At 32.2% G+C, this 22,175-nt stretch overlaps 1 protein-coding gene across 1 annotated transcript; it reads left to right on the forward strand.

Moving 5' to 3' along the window:
- Positions 1-11,415: 11,415 nt before the first annotated feature.
- On the forward strand, positions 11,416-21,292 carry LOC132609698 (vicianin hydrolase-like). The gene is made up of 13 exons (XM_060323805.1): positions 11,416-11,619; positions 12,633-12,702; positions 15,626-15,684; positions 15,905-15,980; positions 16,388-16,465; positions 16,549-16,636; positions 16,715-16,967; positions 17,108-17,223; positions 18,858-19,075; positions 20,216-20,247; positions 20,333-20,435; positions 20,674-20,782; positions 20,902-21,292. The coding sequence occupies exons 1-13, from the start codon at positions 11,449-11,451 to the stop codon at positions 21,077-21,079; spliced, it is 1,551 nt and encodes a 516-aa protein (XP_060179788.1). The 5' UTR covers positions 11,416-11,448; the 3' UTR covers positions 21,080-21,292.
- The last annotated feature ends 883 nt before the right edge of the window (positions 21,293-22,175 follow it).

Below are 22,175 nucleotides of genomic sequence, written 5' to 3' on the forward strand. Positions count from 1 at the left end.
CCGTATGTATGACTTAGTTCTCAGTTGAATGAATCTCATGCCAAGTCTTGTGTATATGTTTGCTTTCACCCTGTGTGTAATCCTGTGTATGGAATAAGATCTTGAGAGTAAATGTTTTGAGAGGTTTAAATGAAATCACTGCCAAGATGTTATGTAAGGACCTGTCATCACCAAAGTATAGATATAGATCTTAGATGTTTAAATGGCTGAGATCCTATCTTTTTTTTTTTATCTCAATATGACTGAAAGTCATTTCAACTCAAGATAGAGGTCTAATTTGGGGTCTGATTGCTTCACACATGCCCTTTTAGCATTGTATGGTGGTTGCCTGAAATAAATAGGCATAAGGTTATATTTTAGCTCAAAGTTGTTGTATGTTTAAATATGGACATTACTAATGCTTTAACCCGACATGCTAGAAACGTTGGAAATGAATCTATAACTTTAGAACCTTTTTTTTCTGTTCATATAGAAAACCATTTTTTGATAGCTATTCAGAATGTTTGGTGAAAAAAAAACCACTTTAAGTCATACCAAAATAGCTTTAGTGAGAGTAATTTAACGTTACGTGATGTAGTTTGTTTTGCTACGGGTAGTTGTCCAATTAGTATAGAATTTCTGTAAGAATCTCCTTCTATGTTGATGATATGTTTTAGCATCATTGTCGTTGTCATGCTTTGCATTCTCGTTTTACCTTCAACTAGTTATGTATTCCAACAGAACCGTTAGATTATATCGCTAATTTTTATTTCTTCCTTTTTTTACATGTACACTTTGCGAGCAAAATGGAGTCTTTGTAAAAGACTCTCACTGTCCAAGCAGGTCTCGCCGTGAGACTTTGACGACATCGACTACTACTGCATTCCATCTCGTGTTTAAACCCATGTCTATATCAAAACTTAACAGCCACAATTCTTGATTTCAGGAGGCCTATACAAATGGCTTCTTACCTCTCTGTTTTAGCCTTTTAATTATTTATTGGCCTTATCTAAACTTGTTGTGTTAAATAGTTTAGTTGATCCACAGTCTGCTCACATAGTATCATATTTAAGGTTTAAAATATAGTTTATATCACCTATTCAATGTAATACATACTCGTTTTAGCTTCTTGTTTTTTTTTCCAAACAAGTTCGAAGGATTTTATTTAAGGTGTTTGGTCCATTTCTTATATTCATTTCTTGAACTCCAAACGTTTTTGAAAACCTTTGGTCCAGGAGATATGAAGCCGTTTTTCAAAGTGCATGCTTTGTTTTTTGCCTAACTTGGCATGCTGGATAACTTTAATGAAATTTAAATGAAGAATTCAACACGGAAGTTGGTTTTCTATACAAAACAAGATTTTAAAGTATTCATCACTTTGCTGTGCACTCTTGATTCCTGAATCCAAGGATAAAATTATTTAAACTCCACATCACATTTTTAATAACGTCAAATGGACTTAAATGTAAAGCTAGTCACTGCTTTTTACTTTTAACTACTAATTCCCTCTTGTTTTATAATTAACCAATTATTTTATACATTATTACACCACTTAGCCCTTTTAATTGATTCTAAGTCCAGCCGGTTAACCGTCTTTTAACGGATCTTAAAGGATGCGTAATACCTTCCCTTTTAGATTAATTGAACTCTTGCCTAGAATCTTTAAGTTTAGTAGACCATAAACGGAGTTAACTTTAGATAATAACTTTAGAAATCTTTAGGTGTCCTAATTCACCATAATAATTAGGTGGCGACTCCTTAACTTTAGTTAACTCCGAAATTATCGAAATGTTATAAACCATTTTGACCCTGGTTAAAATGGGGTATAACAATAAATATACTTAATTTATAAAATATGAATTTATAAACTTAGAAAAAAATTAAGTTATAAGTATACACTAAACATATATATATAAATACTAGTTGCATGAGGCCCGTGCTAAACCCGGGCCCAAACTCATGATATAAAAGAAGAGTAACTTACATAATTGTTTGTAGGCGCCTAACATCATGTAGATATAGTTTAGGTATTTACATTTTGTAGCTACTAATTACCAGCTATAATGTGTTATATTCAATTATGTAACTCGGCTGTATCCAAATATATAGTGAGCGAAAATAGGTTGTATTCAATTCGACTATATTCAATTCACTGTATTCAATTCGGCTATATTTCATTCGGTTGTACTCATTCATAGCTAAAATTTGTGGTATATAAGATAAATACTTTAAAAACACATAAACTAAAAATCTCGCTTGATAATCAAATTTTCAAATAATTGCATTTGTAATATAAAAAAACAAAACTTCATTTTATTCCTTTAACATTTCAGCTTTTATTGTGCTGGAATTATTTACTTCAAACCCTGTTATGTCTATCTTGAATTCATTTATTTTAATAATATATTTTATTTTCAACTGTATTAGAAAAGACCTATATTTTCATCTTCTAAATTCATCTAACGCAACAAAATTTTCAATGATTTCAAGTTTATACTATAATATTTATAAATAATTTTAGAGCCTTTACACAAATTAATCTAATATCATAAGGGTATTTAGAAATAATAATTCAACTGCATTAACAGAGTAAAAGAAAATTAATACTATATCTGCAAATAGTTCTAGCACAAATCAGTATAAACGCATATGAGCTCACTAAAGAAGTAAAATTTTGGATGTTTAAAACAAATAAGGAAAATAAATACGGAGTACTAATTAGTAAGACTTAATAAATGTTCCGCTAGATAATGAAACTGTAGCTCCAGAGTTGCAAAATTTTTACTAAAATATATATTGACAAATAATGTAAAAATATATTCCTTCCGTTCTTTTTTATTGTCTTTTGCTGACTTGACACTTCCCTTAAAAAACTATTTATTCGGGGTTTGTCTTACTAAATTACTCTTATTAATTATGCTTTGAAAATCTAAGTTTTACTGCTAATATTTTATGCTTTTTACTTAATTATAAGAGTAATATAGAAAAATAATAAATTTACCATGATTTGTTAAAATAAACAAGCGACAAAAATTAATAATAAAAAACAATTAAAAAGAAACGGAAGAGTAATCTAGTTAGGGATAAGAAGAAATCCACAATAAGGCTACTACAGTGTAAACAATACATAAATAACAAAAGCCCAAAAGGACGAAGTAGAAAGTGCCTTAACAGAATAAATGAGGGCAACAACCACGTGTAGGAGCTCCATTGGATCAAATTTGATGTGATGACGACAAAATCTTTTAGTTGCCGTTTATATAGAGCAGTAATACTAAGAATATACTTATATATATCAATATACTTAGGTTATATAACTTATATATATGTAAATATACCTATAATGTACTAATAAATACTATAATATATATACACTATAAAAAAAACAAAAACAAAAAAGAGGTTTTGGACATGTTAGAACCGGACCGGTCCGGTTTCGATTTTTTAACCTGTAAACCGAAACCGATGACCGGTTCCGGCTTGTTAACCGGTTACCGGTCCGGTCCGGTTCGAACCGATTAACAGGCTCAGCATGCACTACTATAAAGATAAAATATAACTTCCCTTTTATGAAGGAAAAATTACCTCCTTTTCGGAGATATCCTTCTTTCATGAAAAATATTTCCTTAAAAAGATATAAATTTTCAATTATTTTTTAAATTCAAATTTAAAAATAATAACTGATAACTAATTAACTATTTCTTGTCCTAAAACTACCACGTGTCATTATTCTACGCTGACACTTGTCAAAATCCTAGTGCAAACTATCCTCTTTTTAATAATATACTAGTATTCGTACCCGCGAAATGCGCGGTCATATTAAAGAAAATTAATCGTAAAATTATGAACTTATTTGTTTGATATAAGAATTTTTTTGTCATATCGCATTGACATATTTAAAATCAATAAATTTGTAAAATGATAAATATGACTATTAATATACTAAATTTAACGTCATCAATGATGTATTTATAAATAGGAATTTTATATCAAATAAATAGGGAGACCATATTTACCGAATTCCAAAAAGTCAAATAGTAATAGGATTCTTTTAACTTCAGTTAATATCATCAAAACTGAACATCCAAATAAACTGAAGCATATCACCTAATAAGTGACTGATCGAATTATGAAACTTACTCAAGTTATAAGTTTATATGTTTAAACTGTTTCTGCACAAAGGCAGATCCAGAATTTGAAGCTTATGGGTTCCCAGCTAGCAATGTTTGTTGTTACCAGGTTTTTAGCTCAAATTTCTTATATATTTGAAGGGTTTAACATTATAAATACAAGATTCTGATAAAAGTTATGGGTTCCCCCGAACCCACACTCAATGGTGCAGATCCGCCCCTGTTTCTGCACCAAACGAAAAATTATAAAATTGTTGAAGCCTTTCAAAGGCTTTCGATAAGTATAATCCAAAGATAATCCAAAGGAATCTTAATGCAAAACACAAAAGGAAGAAGAATGATTAAAAAAACACTACTAAAATAGCTTGGTGAAATAAGAGCTCTATTTTTGAATGAAAGGAATAAGAGCTCTATCCAGGACCTCTAATCACCTGCTTCAAGAAATGATTTTGGATTCCCCTTGGTCTCCAACACAGACTAACCACCACTTTCCGTGTATTAGGACACCCGATTCGAGTAGGACTCCAAGTAATAGCGGATAGAATTCTTGTGCAAATAGGACTCTGCAACCTAAGAGTATATTTATATATGTGTATAGCCTGTACATTATTTTAATGAGGAAATAAGAAGCAGTCCCTTCTTCAACATATTACCTGTGTTAATATGGTATCAGACGCCGTCACCATGACCATTTCGTCTTCTTCTACTTCTTCTTCTACTTCTACAGCCATTCAATCTGCTCCTTCCGCCAATTATCCACAACCTGCTTCTCATTCTCTCAATCATGTCCATCACTATATTTCTATAAAATTGACCTCTACAAATTACTTGTTCTGGCGCACACAGCTTCTCCCCTTCCTCCGCGGCCAAAATCTGCAAGGTTTCGTGGATGGGAGCACACCTTCTCCTCCTACTCATGTCGCAACAGAAGGATCTGCATCAGTAAAGCCTTCAAGTACAGCCTTCAAGTACAGCAGGATATTTTGTATAAAACAAGCCATAGGTTTTTGTACCAACTAAATATTTCATAACTCTCGTTTGGCATGCCAATGTTCACTACCTGGCTTGCTTGTAAACCTGCTAAGTACTCCAACTGCATACGCAATATCAGGCCCAGTGCAATCAGTCACATATCTCAAACTTCCAATTAAGCTAGCATATTCCTTTTGATTTTTCACATCATTGTCACTTTGAACAGGAAACAAGTAAACACTTGAATCAAAAGGAGTTATAACATGCTTGCAATCAAGAAAGTTATATTTTTTCAATATTTTCTCAACATAATGTGACTGGTCAAGGAATATTCCATCACATGTTTTAGTATTTTTTATTCCAAGAATTAAATTTGCCTCACCAAGATCTTTCATGTCAAAATGGCTTCTAAGAATATTTTTAGTTTCATCAATAACATTCATGTTAGAGCCAAAGATCAATAAATCATCAACATAGAGGCAAACAATAACATGTGAATTATTCCAAGACTTATGATAGATGCACTTATCACATTCGTTTGTTTTAAAACCATTTTCAATCATGCAGGAATCAAATTTCTCATGTCATTGCTTTGGTGCCTGTTTCAAGCCATATAGGGATTTAGTAAGTTTACACACTTTGCTCTTTTGGCCTGCTTCAATAAAACCTTTGGGTTGTTCCATATAAATTTCCTCATTTAGGTCCCCATTTAAAAAAGCAGTTTTTGCATCCATTTGGTAAATGTGCAAATCAAAAATTGCAGCAATAGCAATTAAAAGCCTTATGGATGTAATTCTAGTTACCGGAGAAAAAGTATCAAAAAATTTTAGGCCTTCTAGTTGTTTAAAACCTTTAGCAACTAGTCTAGCCTTATATTTATCAACAGAGCCATCCGGTTTTAACTTTTTTCTATGGACCCATTTACACCCAATTGTTTTACAACCCGGTGGTAGATCAACTAACTTCCAAGTTTTATTGGAAATAAGTGACTCCATTTCATCATTTACAGCCTCTTTCTAAATAATAGCATCATGTGAAGATAAAGTTTCTTGTAAATTGAGAGGGTCATCTCCAACATTAAAAACATAAAAATCAGGACCAAAATCTTTTTCTACTCTAGCTCTTTTGCTTCTTCTTAACTCAAAATCATCACTTTCTTTATTTTTCAAAACAGAAGTAGAAGAGCTAGGTAGTGACAAAATATTTTCATTAGTCCTATGACCCCCACTATTTTTAGAATCAAATGGAAATTTATTTTTATGAAAAATAGCATCTCCTGATTCTATTATTATATTATCTTCAAGACTAAAAAATCTATAGGCTGTACTATTTGAAGCATAACCAAGAAAAGCACAAGTAGTAACTTTTTTACCTAATTTACTTATTTTGGGATCCATTAGCCTTACATAAGCTAGACAACCCCAAACTCTTAGATATCCCAAATTTGGCTTGTGACCTCTCCACAACTCAAATAGTGTTAATTTAGTCTTTTTATGAGGCACACGATTCAACACATAACAAGCAGTTAAAATAGCTTCACCCCAAAAATTTAAAGGTGCACTAGACTCAATAAGCATGGCATTTGTCAACTCAACTAAAGTTCTATTTTTTCTCTCCGCTACACCATTAGATGCAGGAGAGTAAGGTGGAGTAGTTTCATGAATTATTCCCAATGATCTAACAAAAGAATTAAACTCATTAGACTCATATTCACGGCCTCTATCACTTCTAATTCTTTTTATTTTTCTACCAAACTGATTTTCAACTTCATGGAGATAAATTTTAAAATTTTCAAAAGCATCACTTTTATTTTTCATCAAGAAAACATTTGTATACTTAGAAAAGTCATCTATAAAAGTAATAAAATATCTATTTCCTCCACGAGTTAAAATTCCTCCAAGTTCACAAATATCAGTATGAATTAACTCTAATAATTCAGTTTTTCTTTTAACTTGGAAATGAGGCCTTTTTGTGATTTTGGCTTTACTACAAGCTTCACATTTTTCAAAATCCTTTTTAATCATTGGTATTAATCCTAAACTACTCATGATTCCCACATAACGATTATTAATATGACACAAACGAGCATGCTAAAAATTAGTGGAAGAAAGCATGTAAACAGAATTAGTAACTTTATTCATCTCAACAGTCAACTTGAACATCCCATCACAAGCATACCCCTTTCCCACAAAAATACCTTTTTTCACTATTACATATTGATCAGACTCAATAATTTGTTTGAAGCCTGCTTTGTTAAGAAGAAAACTAGACATCAATTTTTTTCTCATGGAAGGAGTAAAAAGTACATCTTTTAGAGTTAACACCCTTCCTGAGGTAAAGCTCAACTCGACATCTCCCTTTCCAAGCACTTGAGTAGTGTGAGAATCACCAAGCATGATGGTTTTGGGCTCCTCAAATGGAGTATACACTTTGAACCAATCTTTGTCATAGCAGACATGACGGTTTGCACCAGAATCAGCCCACCATCCATCAACATTTTCAACCATATTTATGTCTGTTATCATCGCCACAAGTGGCTCTTCGGTAACGTTCGCCTGAGGTGTAGGACCACGTTTCCGAAACTTGCAAAATCGAGCAATATGCCCACTCTTGCCACAGACAAAGCATGGTCCTCTATTTTGTGCTTGTTGATGTTGTGCTTGGTTGTTACCACAATTATTTTTCTTGGGAGGTCTACCATTATTTTTCTTGAATATTTTCTTCTTAGGCTTCATAGAGGTATTTTTGTTAGCATTAGGAGCAGCATTATTTGAAGTAATTAAATTTACCTTATTTGTGACGGGTTGTAAGTTACTCTCTTCCATTTGCAAAAGTGCATCTTGGCCCCTTGTTTCTTCCTCCATTCGGATTCGCATAATCAACGTCTCAAGAGAGGTTTCCTTTTGTTTGTGGCGCATAGTTTTTTGAAATTCCTTCCATGAAGGTGGAAGTTTATCTATTATGCCATAAACAATAAGGTTATCTCCAATTTTTATATCCTCGGACCTGAGCTCTCCAACGATCATTATAAAATCTTGGGCTTGGTCTACCACTAATTTGTTGTCCACCATTTGGAAACGAAAAAATCTACTAGCAGCATATTTTTTCGCTCCAGCCTCCTCGGTATCATATTTACTCTACAACGCTTTCCAAATTTTCTTTGCAGTAGAGTAAGTTCTATCATAATAAACATAAAAATTATCTGATAGACAATTAAGTAAATAATATCGACACTTGTATGAATCTTCATTGTACTTTTCAGTTTTTTCTTGAAGAGAATAAGTTCTTCATCATTCATGGAAGTGTTGTCTATTTTATTTGGATTCTTCTCAGTTAACACATAAGAAACATTGAGAAGACTTAAGTAGAAGAGTACTTTACCCTTCCATCTCTTAAAGTGAGTACCGTTGAACCGAAATGGCTTGTTTAGATCTCCTACTTTGACATCCGCCGATTTTTCAATTGTAGCCATCTGAATTCTCCTTAAAAATTGTTGGTGATCTTGCAGTGAAATTACAATTACAATTGAAAAATAACAATGAAGCAATAAAGAAATTTTATGGCTGAGGCGCGGATATCTCGCTCTCTTTAAGGAGATTCAAGCCCACTGCAGCAAATTTACCGACCCAGCAGTAATCTTTCTGACTTGTCCCCTCCAGGATACAACAGCCCGAACACGTCGTATAACTCCACGAACTCTGGACAAGATGTTGAGTCCAAAGCTCCACCAAAAGAACACCTTCCTTCAATTAATAAACTCTTTTATTTTTCACTTTCCTCACTTTTCCTCTCTACACCCACAAGTTAAGGATTGAACTTATTTTTTCTTGAATATATTAATTGGTGAATCATAATTCATCCTTTTATAATGGATGAAAATGGAAAAAACATGTTCAACAAAAAATGTGAAAATCATGGTCAACACAAATGTGAAAATCATGATCAACAAAAAATGTGAAAAACATTGTCACATTTTATACTACAAAACAATGTGAAACTAAGACCAAATATGTTCATATGGTGGCTACCATGGTCTTCACATTTTTTTTCACAAAAAATGTGAAAGATATGGTCAACTTTTGTGGCTACCCAAATGAAAATAAAATTGCATGGCAAGGCACAAAACATGTGAGGAATTTGGACAAAATGTGAAAGATATTTGCAATATTAAAATGCTCAAAAACCTAACACAATACTTTTTACTTACTTATCAAATGTAAAAAATATACAAGAAATTATTTAATTTCTTTGAAAATATCTTCCTTCAAAATATTTTCCTTCCTACCAAACACATCCTAATTATGAATTTCGGGGTTGATTATGAAAGAACAGTGTTACACAAGATTTTTCAAAAAATAAAAATAAAACTTACACATGAATCATGCATGTCCGTTGATTGAGCATTTATTGATTGAGCATTTATTTCGAGATAATCAAATCAGAGTAAGCAAGTCCATACTTGGATAGGATAGTACAAGTTCTTGCAGGATTTTGTCGCAAATTAAATTGATGATATTTTTAATACGTGTCTCACACAACGAACATTAATTGTGTGAGGCATTTTTTATGAGGTAAAAAAGTTGATCTAAAAACTATGGACACCAAAGTATAAGATGTAGGTCCATTTTGTCGTACAAAAAGAAATCTCATATAATAAATGCAAATTGTATGAGACACATAGTAAAACTTTTCTAAATTGATCGAGTAATACGGCAAACCTTTATTTATTGATGTTGTCTTCAGTTGCCGACTTCTCAGCCAAAAGCTATACCTACAATTACGAATGTAAAAAAAAAAATAGAATCAAAAGAAAAAGTTGATATTCCCTTTTATTTGGTTTGATTTTAAATTTTAAGAATCAATTGATTTGGTTTTAATTTAAATAAAATACTATAAAAAAAATCCAACAAACCAATTATAAAAATACCTATTTTACAATTATAACTATACACATATACGTATGTCTTTATATTAAATTTATAATCTTGTGGATAATAATCTTTTGTCACCCATGTTTCCGAGTAATTCGTTGCTTTTACATTAATTTAGTTTTTTGCATTTACATTCTAGTTGGATTTATATTTCATCTTGATAAGTCAACGAATTTAATTTATGTTAGACTTAACTCGTCTTTAATTGAATACTTAATTATTTATCACTAGCTAATTCAATTATCATCAAAAATAATTTGGTAAATGATGACTTTTCTTAAAGAGCAGTATTGGCTGATTAGCGTTATTTTGAAATATAATAGTTGAAATATGTGTTTGTCTGGTCACATCGATGAGTCAGTGAAACCCTACGTCGGTAGAACATTATTTTAGTCTAATTGTATTAGTTTTGGTTATTTATGGTGACATTGTAATTACGGTAATATCGAATGTATAGTTCTATCAGAATAGGATTACCTTATTAGACTAGGAGAAGGAGGAGGATCTTACTTGTATATAAGGAGGTCATTATGATGAATACAAAGTAAAAATAACTCTCCCATTATTCTTGTCTCTCTAAATTCTCGTCCCTAACAATGACAGGTGACGGTACAAAAAACCTAAAACAATGACAGGTGACGGTAACGAAACCAACGATAATGGCAAGGGAACCGCCGGTGAAGAAACCAGCGATATTTAATTATTGGCAAGGATGGTGTTCATAGTTGGGGGCAGCTGAGTTCAACTCGATCTTGTTTCAGGGACTCAGCCCTTTCTATATACCCCATATCGTATGCCTCCTTTAGGGTTAAGGGAGTTGAAGAAGTAGATTCAAGAGTTTCTCGATAAAGGCTTCGTTCGTCCTGGTGTTTCATTTGTGAGCGCCGGTGTTGTTTGTGAAGAAAAAAGACGGGCGGAGCGCGAGCATGTGCATTGACTACAGACACTTGAACGAAGTGACAATCAAGAACAAGTATCCTCGATCTCGCATTGATTATGACATATATATAAATTGAAAAAGGAGTAGAACTTTAAGGCTGTCGAAGAGGTGAATCTTGCTTAGTTTGGTTTTATCTAAAAAATTATAAACGTCCGGAAAGTATTAATTTCTTTTTAAAAATAATTCTTTTATTGTAACCACAGAAAAAAATGATTTCTCGAGTTTTATTGGGGTTAGAGAATAGAGGAGAATGATGCTAGAGAATAGAGGAGAATGATGCTATGTATTTTTAGTATTGAATTTATGTTTAAAATTAACAATTGCTGAACGACTAAATGTAAGAAACGCTGCACACATGACATATTTTATTTGAATGATGGTGTCGTCTTAATGACTATTATTTCAACAATCATTTCAATATTTTTGTATATCATTGCTATAAATAGCGGGCATTGCATGAACTAGAACTTGTAACTTAGACAGAAGCAAACCAACAATGGCTCTCTCAAGCTTCTGTTTCTTCTTCTTCTTCTTCTTCTTTGTAGCCCTTGCGAATTTGTTTGCTCTAACGAGCGCTGCAATCCCTGCAAAGCGCTTTTATGCTCCATTTAATCGAACCACCTTTCCTTCTGACTTTGTTTTTGGCGCTTCATCAGCTGCTTACCAGGTACACCTACCGGTACATGGTCTATAAATCGTTGCAATGTGTAAATATTTCATCTTAAAACTTAAACTATTAGAGAGATCACACTTTTTTTTATCTAATTGTATTTTTAACATGTCCCTTATCAGAGGTGAATCAGAATTTGAAGTTTATGAGTTTCTACAACGAGCTCAACTTCAAATACATACATATATATACACACACACATATACATACTAGTTTCTATGAACATGCGAGATGTTCAGGCGATCGACATTAACTATGTTATTCTCCTGCTTCTCCCACAAGTGCATATTTGTTTGTGAGTAAAGTGCCAGCAATATTTCATAATAAATCAATCACTTATACTGTAAAGAATGAATATCATATGTTGCTTCTTTGTTAGTGAAGGTTCCTTGATGTGAGCAGAACTATGTATTTGAATTATGTTGAAAGCGACCCTCCATTTCTACTTTGAGGAGTGGATTGAAGGACTTTCGCTTCTCCTACTGCTCCTAGCCCCGTCCCATAGTCGACCGATCTGCTGCCAACACATTGGCAAGATCGTTTTTGTTCAATATTTTTTTTTGTTTAAGCTATAATTCAATTTTAAAATGGTATAACTACATGTCAACATTATGTTCATACGTCAATATACATATATAGATCATGAACGTAGTTTAGGGTCTTTTTCTTTTTTATTTATTTTATTTTCTTGATTGAAGGTATAAAAAGTTTTATTTTATTTTTAATATATTCTCTACCGCCTCTTATTATTTTAGTTTATCTAAATAAATTATAAATTATTTTTATTCAAATAATTCTTTCAATCGAACTCAAGATGACAAACGACCTTTGCTTGCTCTGATATAATATTAAAGTCTCAAACCATCTCACCTAAAATTTAAGGTATTAAAACAGAGTACACTACTACACTTAGTCTATTTAATACTGAATCTTTATTACCTTAACATGTATTGCTCTCCGTGAAGTATAAGATTAACTTTTTTCTTTTTCTTTGCTTAATGAGTTTTCAGATTGAAGGAGCAGCTCTTACAGGAGGAAGAGGACCTAGTATATGGGATACTTTTACTCGTCGGCACCCAGGTCTCCATCCTGCATTAAGATGAATTACTACTACTATAAAAAATAAAAAGGAACAAAAAGGTTTTCTAAGATTTGATGTTTACATCTGACTTCATTTAAACTTTACTACTGTTATCTTATAAAATTAAAATCATAAAAGCATAAAAGCATAAAGGTCCGATTCCTAAATAAAGCATTACTCGGCGCGTGGTTCAAATCCAATCTCAAGATAATTATAATGAAATGGATCTTGGGTCTAATTCAACTCCAAAAGCTAGCTCATGATAGAGGATTGTCCAAGTTCATTTAAGGAAATCAGACATCTCATTAACCACCGATATGAGACTTCTTTCATTGTTCAACAAAAATACTATTGCCTTACCCTGCACTTATATTCTGCAGGTGGAGAGGGAGAGCTGCATGATTGTTTGATGTTATATAAATTTGTGATAGTAACTAAAAAAACTTTGAAGTGGTAAATTGAACATGAATTAGCAATCACTGCATCTTCAAAGCTTGAAGAAAACGTAATCCACAAAATGAGCTGCCTTCACTGTTTTGAAGATGGGGACAAAGCTAGCTAGAGGTAGTTCTAATATTTTAGAAATCAACGACAACAAGTGATTTTCAACTTTTATTTAATGATTGCCCTATAGAAAGCTAGCTAGAGAAGCTATTTCCGATAATTAGCTTCATAAATAGCTATGCACTCCTGTTTAAAAAGGAGTGATTCATTTCTAAATTGGGAAACAACTTATTTCAATATTCTTATTTTAATTTTTTTTTTTTTAAATGGCCACACAATGTTATGCTTAAAATCTCATGTTTTAAAATTCTTATGAGCAAATAAATATTATGAAATTTAACATATAGGTTTCAAGCGTATTGATTTCTTTCTTAATCATGCACAATCAAATAGATTCACGTAAATTAATATAAAAAAGAGTGTCTTATACTAGTGCATAGTTTGTTAATGTTTGAAATGTATAATTCTTTCTACACTAACTTTGATAATTGTGGCAGTAAAGAATTCCAGGGTCAAATGTCTAAGGACTATTTTAAATATTTTATATTTTTCTTAAATTTTGTGCCTGGTTAAATAATCTCACTTAAATTAAAACGGACTGATTACTATTTCTTTAAAGTATTTTCTAGTTACTTTTATTTAAAACAAAAGATGTGATTGTGTTGCCTTTTATGCTGTTTTTTTGCATGAAAAATTAAGTCTATGAACTTTGTCTGACTTCACTCGGAAGTTAGATGCAACTAGTCATTTACTCTGATATTTTGAATCTCGATTGTCATTCTTTTCAGGATGAAGGAAGTATTAATGTTTTTTACAACAAACTAAAGGGTTAATTGGTCTTGTAACCTTTAATAATTTTTTTACAAAATATCTTTACTTTAATACTTAAAACTTCTAAAAGACACATATAACGACCTTTAATTTGTAGGAATTTTTTTTTATTCCCAAAAATAATTGAAAATTTTCTCTAATTTACTCAAAATGTAAAGGGACAACCGGACAATATTCACTCCTTTCCTCGAAAACCAAATCGGATAGTTAAATTGAAAAAAGCTTCATCGTCGGTTTTATTCACCAACTACCTTGTATATAAATATGCAATTGGAGTTCTTTATGAAGAGAGGGTGTCGGTTATGAATCGGTCGGACTACTTCTAGTTCCTTCGTCAGAATGACATGTTTAGAAATAAAACATTTTCTTTTTTCGTATAAACCAAGTATGCGATTATATATATTTTTATGATCTTAAGCAAAACTTTAAAGGAATTAGTTGCCTAATTTGAAAGAAACTTGCTGCTTCATCCAAATGTAAATCAAAATCGTTTGTCAAGACTTATTTTGGACCATATTAATATTGTTAGTATTTCTTCTAAACATGAAATTTGAGTTTAGATTTCAAAAGTCGGGCACTCGCTAGTTGTACTGTATAGAATGGGCTTCCAAAAATTCAAACTCACTCAATCTCAAGCATTTAAATATTAATTCAGCGGTCCAATTTTTATCAATCAAATCATGACATATAAAAAATATATTTTCTAGCGGTGGGACGATTTATAACGAAGCGTGCGGTACTTGTTTAATTTAATAATGGTGAAATACCCAAAGATCTTCTAAATTTGGAGCATTTTATTTAAATTCCCCAAAAGTATGTCTGATCCTAATTACCCCTATACTTAGTTTTATAATCATTTCTTCGTCAATCATGCATGGTCATAATTATACACATGTACTTAGTTTTATATAATCGAAGTGATTTCAAATGATGTTTGGAGCGTGAGAATATCAAATGACAACCACTTCATATTAATTTGATGTGTAAAAAAATCTAACATACCATTTCCTATTCTATTTAGTCATTCGAACGATTATTTTCTTATTTTCTTCCATATATCTTCTCTATTCCTCCATTAAAATATAGCTACCGGTTTTTTCTTCTTTTATCATTTTTCTTTTAACGGGGTAATGATTATAGAAAAACTAAGTATGAGTTTTGGTTTTTTTTTTTTTTTTTTTGGGGGGGGGGAGCTAATTAGGAACATTTATTATTTGAGAAAGTAACTATTAATATAAAAAAAAAATGTCACATGGGGAAATTAGGAGCAAGTATTATTTAAGAAAAATCTGAATAAAGCTGCCAAATTTAATTTAGAGGGTCTTAAGTATTCTGTCTTTAATAATCTTATCTTGTCATTCTAGTTTCAAAATTGATCTCCTTAAGACCTACTTGTAGAAAACATGCATGCACTTCTCTTTGCATTAAAGCTAGGGAATCTCATTTCAACAAACAAGATGTGTCATAACTCATGAGTGATGGATCTAACCATATGAATATTTTAAGCTAGTAACTTTTTTTTTTTTTACTGTTTCTTTCTTCACATCATACTAACTCATTCAGAGAAAATATTCTCCCAATATACAGAAAAGATCTTTGACCGTTCTACTGGAGATGTCGCTGTTGATTTCTATCATCGGTATAAGGTATATGTCACACAGTATTTTACTTTTTTTTTTCTTTTTTTTTTTAACTGCATATATATGTTTGTTTCACTCATCATCATACCCAGTGCAATCCCACATTGTGGAGTCTGGAAAAGATAGAGTGTACGTAGATCTTACTCCTATCTTTGGAGGTAGGGAGGCTGTTTCCGGATATATGTTTGTTTCACTGACTATTGAAAAATATTGAGCACTATAATAGGAAGACATTCAAATGCTTAAGGAACTGGGATTGAAAGCTTTCAGGTTGTCTATCTCTTGGTCTCGGATTTTACCATGTAAGAATACTTTCCTATGTGAGATACTACTGAAATATATACAGTAAAAATAGTAATTAAGGAATATATTCTCTCCGTCCCAATTTAAATGTTTTACTTTTCTTTTTTATATGACCAAAAAGAATGTCTATTTCTATACTGTATTTAGTAAGTTGACAATTCAATTATCTTACGTGTCAAGTTTAAAACCACAAATTCAAAAGGCATTTTAATACATTATAAACATATTTAATTTAAGACCACAAGTTTCAAAAGTCTCTTTTTATTCTTTAAACTTTGTTTGCAATCAAACTAAGACACTTAAATTGGAATGGAGGGAGTAATTACGTAAGAAGAAAAAAATAAGCAAGCTAATAGTTGATCTGCGATCACATTGTGTGCTGAAAGTTTTCTTTGTTCATTTTAAGATGGGAAGGTAAGCAAAGGAGTGAATCCAGAAGGCATCAAATTCTACAATAATGTCTTCAACGAGCTAATTGCTAATGGTAAATACAGCTCTCTCTCTCTCTCTAATTGTTCTCATCTGATTTATTCCTTTAAAAACACAGTCTTATTTTCTTCATGTTAGGTATAACTCCTTTTGTGACTCTATTCCACTGGGACACACCACAAGCCCTTGAAGACGAATATGGAGGGTTTCTAAGTTCCAAAATAGCGTAAGTAGGATAGTAGACAAAATTAATTACTCCGAAGATATCCCAATCAACATTCAATGATGTATTATATTAATTCAGGAAAGACTATGGTAACTTTGTGGACATTTGCTTCAAAGAATTTGGGGATCGAGTGAAGTACTGGATAACTATGAATGAGCCACTTTCATACAGCATGAATGGATATACAAAAGGAACCTTTGCACCAGGAAGATGTTCTAAATTTGTAGGCAACTGCACTGAGGGTAATTCTGGAACTGAGCCATACATTGTAGCTCACAACTTGCTTCTTGCACATGCAACTGGTGTTAAGGTGTACAGAGAGAAATATCAGGTTAGCTTTCTGATTCTGATTACTACTAGCAGAGGCTTTTATAAGAGAAGTTGTTTTTGAACTTTACCTGATCTAATTTTGATATACACATCATTCAAGAATCACTTCAAATTCACTGATATATTTTAAAATAATTGCAGAAAACTCAGAAAGGCCAGATAGGAATTACTCTAGTCACTCATTGGTTTGTGCCTAAAATCAACACACCTCAAGGACTCAAGGCCCCACTAAGAGCTCTTGACTTTATGCTGGGTTGGTAAGTGCTCTAACTAGATTAAGGAGCCGTTTGGACATGATTTGAAATTATGGGATGAAATTATGATATAAAATCATGTTTAGACATGTAATTTAGATTTTTTAAGTTGTATTTTTTTTATAGATATAAAAACCCCACAAGTTGTGAAAATCATCAAAACTTTCTCAATTCTTATACAATCTTATCAAATGAGCAAGTCATAATTCATAACAAAATTAATACGATCTAAAAGGAATTTTTTAAAATATATAACATCAATTGATCAAACTTAAAAAATGGAAAATTGAACATGAGTTGTAGAAATTACTCTTTAATATATAATCTTCCCGCATGGTTGGTAACAGTAAAATTTGTTATAAATATACTACCAACTTGTAGACCTTTTAATCTTTGATATAAATGATTAGTAAATATATCTGCCAACTTATGGGTCTATTTTTACAAAATATAAACTTATGGGTCATGAACTTTTACATTTAAAAAGTTTGAAATCATGATTTGGAATTCCAAGTCATGCTTTTTTGGGTGATTTGGGATCATGAAGTAAAATCATGAGATAAAATCGCATGTCTAAACGTTGATTTCATCTCCCATGAGATGAAATCACATATTCAAACGCCTACACTCCAAGCAACCAGATATTGACTAACTTGTTATTGATACATTTAATGGTGGGGAGAGAGAATCGCTGTCGAGTGTCGAGAACGATTAAATTGCATTATCATTGAGAATTAATTTCTACACACCGTATCTGTCGTGTTCCATGTTTAGATTCGAGAATCGATTCACATTTTAAATGATTATATGCGTCATATTACAAATACTTTATGGGCCTATGCTAACAACAAGAATGGATATTTCTTTAAATTAGTTTTATAAATGATACTCCACCGTTCACTTTTACTTGTTCACTTTAGCATATCAAGAAAAAATAATTTTTTTTAATTTTACCCTTAACACTAACTACTCATTCCTTAAATTATTTCCTAAGTTCATTGAGTCTATACATCATTAATATGGGTATTATGGTCAAATATGCACTTCATTTGTTTTTTCTCAAGGAGCGTGCAACGTCTATTGTGGACAAGTAAAAGTGAACGGAGAGAGTAGAAGGTATATATAAAATACTCCAGGATAATTTTATAGATTATTGGTATGGCTTCCGTTTGTGATTAAAATGGTGTCAACTATGTATATGGTCGAGGGCGGAGATACCCTTGTTTGGAGAGTCAATTGACATCCCTTCACCGGAAAAATAACACTGTGTAAATAGGTTAACTTTACAAATTTTTAGTATATGTTGTATTCTCTTGACTTCTTTATATGTTTGTAAAGAATGATCTTAGCTTAACTCAACCCCAAAAGTTAGCTAGCGAGGAAAGAATTGTCCAAGACCATATAAGGAGACCAAACGCTCACCCCAAAACTAATATGAAAGAATCAGCAATGTTTACTTACTTATATTTTGAATTCATGATTTAGTGAAAATTCAAGCTTCCCAGCTGCATATGACTAACTTTAAACAAAATATTGAAGTTCATAAACTATGCGATAATTATTGTAATTATCAATGTCATTGCAAATTCTTAGTCTCTCGTTGTTCCTAAGAGAGCTATTAATATCCATTGATATAGGTTTTTGGATCCAATAACATATGGTGACTACCCAGCAAGCATGCGAGCTATAGTAGGACATCGGCTCCCAAAATTCACACCTGAGGAATCAAAGTTAGTGAAAGGGTCAATGGATTTCTTAGGGATGAATTACTATACCACATATTATGCTTCTCCGTTGCTCTCTGTTAATAGAGTTAATCTCAGCTACTCTACGGACAATCATGCTGATCTAACACGTAAGTCAACAAATCCTCCCCTCGCAAAATTTTCAAAATATTCATGTTCGGGAGCATCTTGTTTGTCATGATATTAGCCTTATTCATGTAATTTCTTGCTTGTGATGTATCTTAGCTTATTTCGTTGTTACTGTTCTTTTTTCTGAATGCCTTGTACTGCTTTCCTCATTAGTTGTCATGGTTTCCTTACTACCATGATTCCTTTTCATAACTATTTTGATTTGATGCACTTGAACCGAGGTCTTTTGGAAATAGTCTTTCTACCTCGAGAGTGTTGGGAAGAAATAAGCAATAACCAAATTGCACGACAAGGTAACAATGGAAGAAATACCCAAGTCGAAACTTTTCATACTATTTGAACCAAGAGAAGACAATAAACACTAGCACAAATGGAATCCGGGCAGCAGCTATACCAATAATAAAATCGCAAAGCAAGCAAAAATAAATCGAATGAAAGAGACACCAAATTTACGTAATAAAACCCCTTCAAGGTGAAGAGGAAACATCTATGGGACCTACGGCCCACAAAAGCTCCACTATAAACAACAAGAGTTACATCAATGTTCTCCAAATGGATAAAATAACGAAGCCAAGCATGGAGCAACAATACATAAAAGATAGCATCAAAACTAGCGAAGAAAGGAAAGAAGTCACTCCAAAAAATGAGCTACTGTTCGTACTCGAAACCTGGAGCTACAGACTACAAAATCCGATCTCCACCATTGAAATTGAAAAACCAGATGTTGAGAACCCCTAGTTCAAATTTCAGCATGATCCAACGGTTAACAAATTGGAAAATACAATTTAAAGCGGACTGTTGTAGCAGAAAATTTCTGGACGAAAATCTGTTTTCTCTCTCATTGTTTTCTCTCTCTTAAAATAAGACCTAAATTGATCCTATATATAGAGGAAATTTTGGGCAAAATTGACCTGGTTCAAATTGAATTGGGTTTTATTAATCTAATTCCACATAGGAAGGGAAAATCCAAAAACCTAACAAAGAGTAGGGATAAGGTCTGCATACACTTTATCCTCCTCAGGCCCTACTCGTGAGATTATACTGTATATGTTGTTGTCGTTTTAGTATTCATGTTCAGTTTATAATAGTTATTATTTACTTTTTTTTTGCTTTGTATTCAGCACAAAAGGACGGAAAACCTATTGGCACACCGGTATACTTTCTAATTTCTTCTTTCTTTCCTCGTAATTAAGCATTTTCTTCAAACTCAACTAATATGCTTTTGTCAATACTTGTAGACTGCCTTGGATTGGCTTTTCATTTATCCAAAAGGGATATATGGTCTCATGCTTCACATCAAGGAAAAATATAACAATCCTCCCGTCTACATCACCGAAAATGGTACTTAAATTAGCTCAATTTGAACTTAAATTTTTTGTTCTTGAAAGATTAGCCTAGCCAAGGTTACCAATGTTTGCCATCACTCATAGAAGAGCAATTATTTGAAACTCTTTCAAACAAAATATAAGAAGAAAATCCTTTTATAAATACTTATTTACAGTTATTTTTTAAGAAATTCCTGAATATATTTAGGAGTCAAACTTATGCAGACATTAAATTTTTTGACATAAATTTTCAGGGATGGCAGATGCCAATAATAGCACAATGCCACTTAAAGAATCTCTTAATGACGACATGAGGATAAAGTATTATGAAGGCCATCTATGGTTTCTGTCAAAAGCTATAAAGTAAGCTTTCTCTTTTCTTCTATCACTCCTATTATTTCTTGTAGATTTTGTTTTATTTTCCAGATTTTGTTTTTGGTATTTTAGAATTTAATCTAAATAAGTTGCTTAATAATTTGCAGGGATGGAGCAAACGTAAAAGGACATTTTGTGTGGTCATTCTTAGATGACTATGAATGGGATGCTGGTTTCACAGTCCGATTTGGCCTCACGTTTGTTGACTACAAGAACGGACTAAAACGATACCATAAGAAATCTGCTTACTGGTACAAGAAGTTTCTTTTGTATACCGGCCAATAAATAATCTAACTCTTTCTAGAGGGGCTTAGCTTCTTTGTGGATGTGTGTGTCATTGAATTTCTAGCAGAATTTAGCTATGTAAGCGCTGTTGTACTGTGTTGACAGAAAATCAATGTCCTTTACTTTTGTGTTCTCAGAAATAAGACGGAAGCACCTCCATATTAGTTATGTACTTGCTTGGTAATAGATAAAAGTCTGGATTCTGCTAGCAAACAGGTATAAGACTTCAATTTTCAGTTGAAACAAGCTTATGATCTAAGTTGTCATGTCTCCCTGTCACACAAGAAGTCTATTTATGCACGAAATAATGAGTCAAATGCAGATGATAAATTCATAGACATTTTTGTATATATACATTATCCATTTCAATTTATGTGGAAAGTTGATATTAAGTACAAAAGTTAAGAAACAAATGAAGACTTTTAAGACTTGTGATATTAAATTATCATACTATTTATATAACTATGTCATGAACCAAAATTCCAAGAGTCTATGACCCACAACCCCTTGCCGAGCGAACTATTCTTAGCGACAAATCAAATCATCTAATCCAATGATTTAAACCAAATAAAGAAAATAATCTAACAAAATTTAATATAATAGTTAAATATGTTGCAAATTCCATAGCGAACACATCATTTTGGATTAAATAGATCTAAGCCCACATATGGAGTCCAAAGCATCTTAAAGTCAAAAAGTTACAACTTGACACCTACAATAAAAGAAATCAACAAAAGAATATCCAACCACCATATAACTAAAAGCGGTTGGCTCACTACTAGACGAACCGCAATTCCGGATCACGATTATCCATGTGATCCACTAGTAGTAGGATCTGTGTGCATAACTATGTCATGACTCAAATTTCTTATATATTTGAAGGGTTTCACATTATAAATACAAGATTAGGATAAAAGTTATGGATTCCCCCGAACCCACACCCAATGGTGCGGATCCGCCCCTGTTTCTGCACCAAACCAAAAATTATAAAATTGTTGAAGCCTTTCAAAGGCTTTCGATAAGTATAATCCAAAGGAATCTTAATGCAAAACACAAAAAGAAGAAGAATGATTAAAAAAACACTACTAAAATAGCT

The sequence above is a fragment of the Lycium barbarum genome, chromosome 9 (assembly GCF_019175385.1).
Source record: "Lycium barbarum isolate Lr01 chromosome 9, ASM1917538v2, whole genome shotgun sequence".
Lineage (NCBI taxonomy): Eukaryota > Viridiplantae > Streptophyta > Magnoliopsida > Solanales > Solanaceae > Lycium > Lycium barbarum.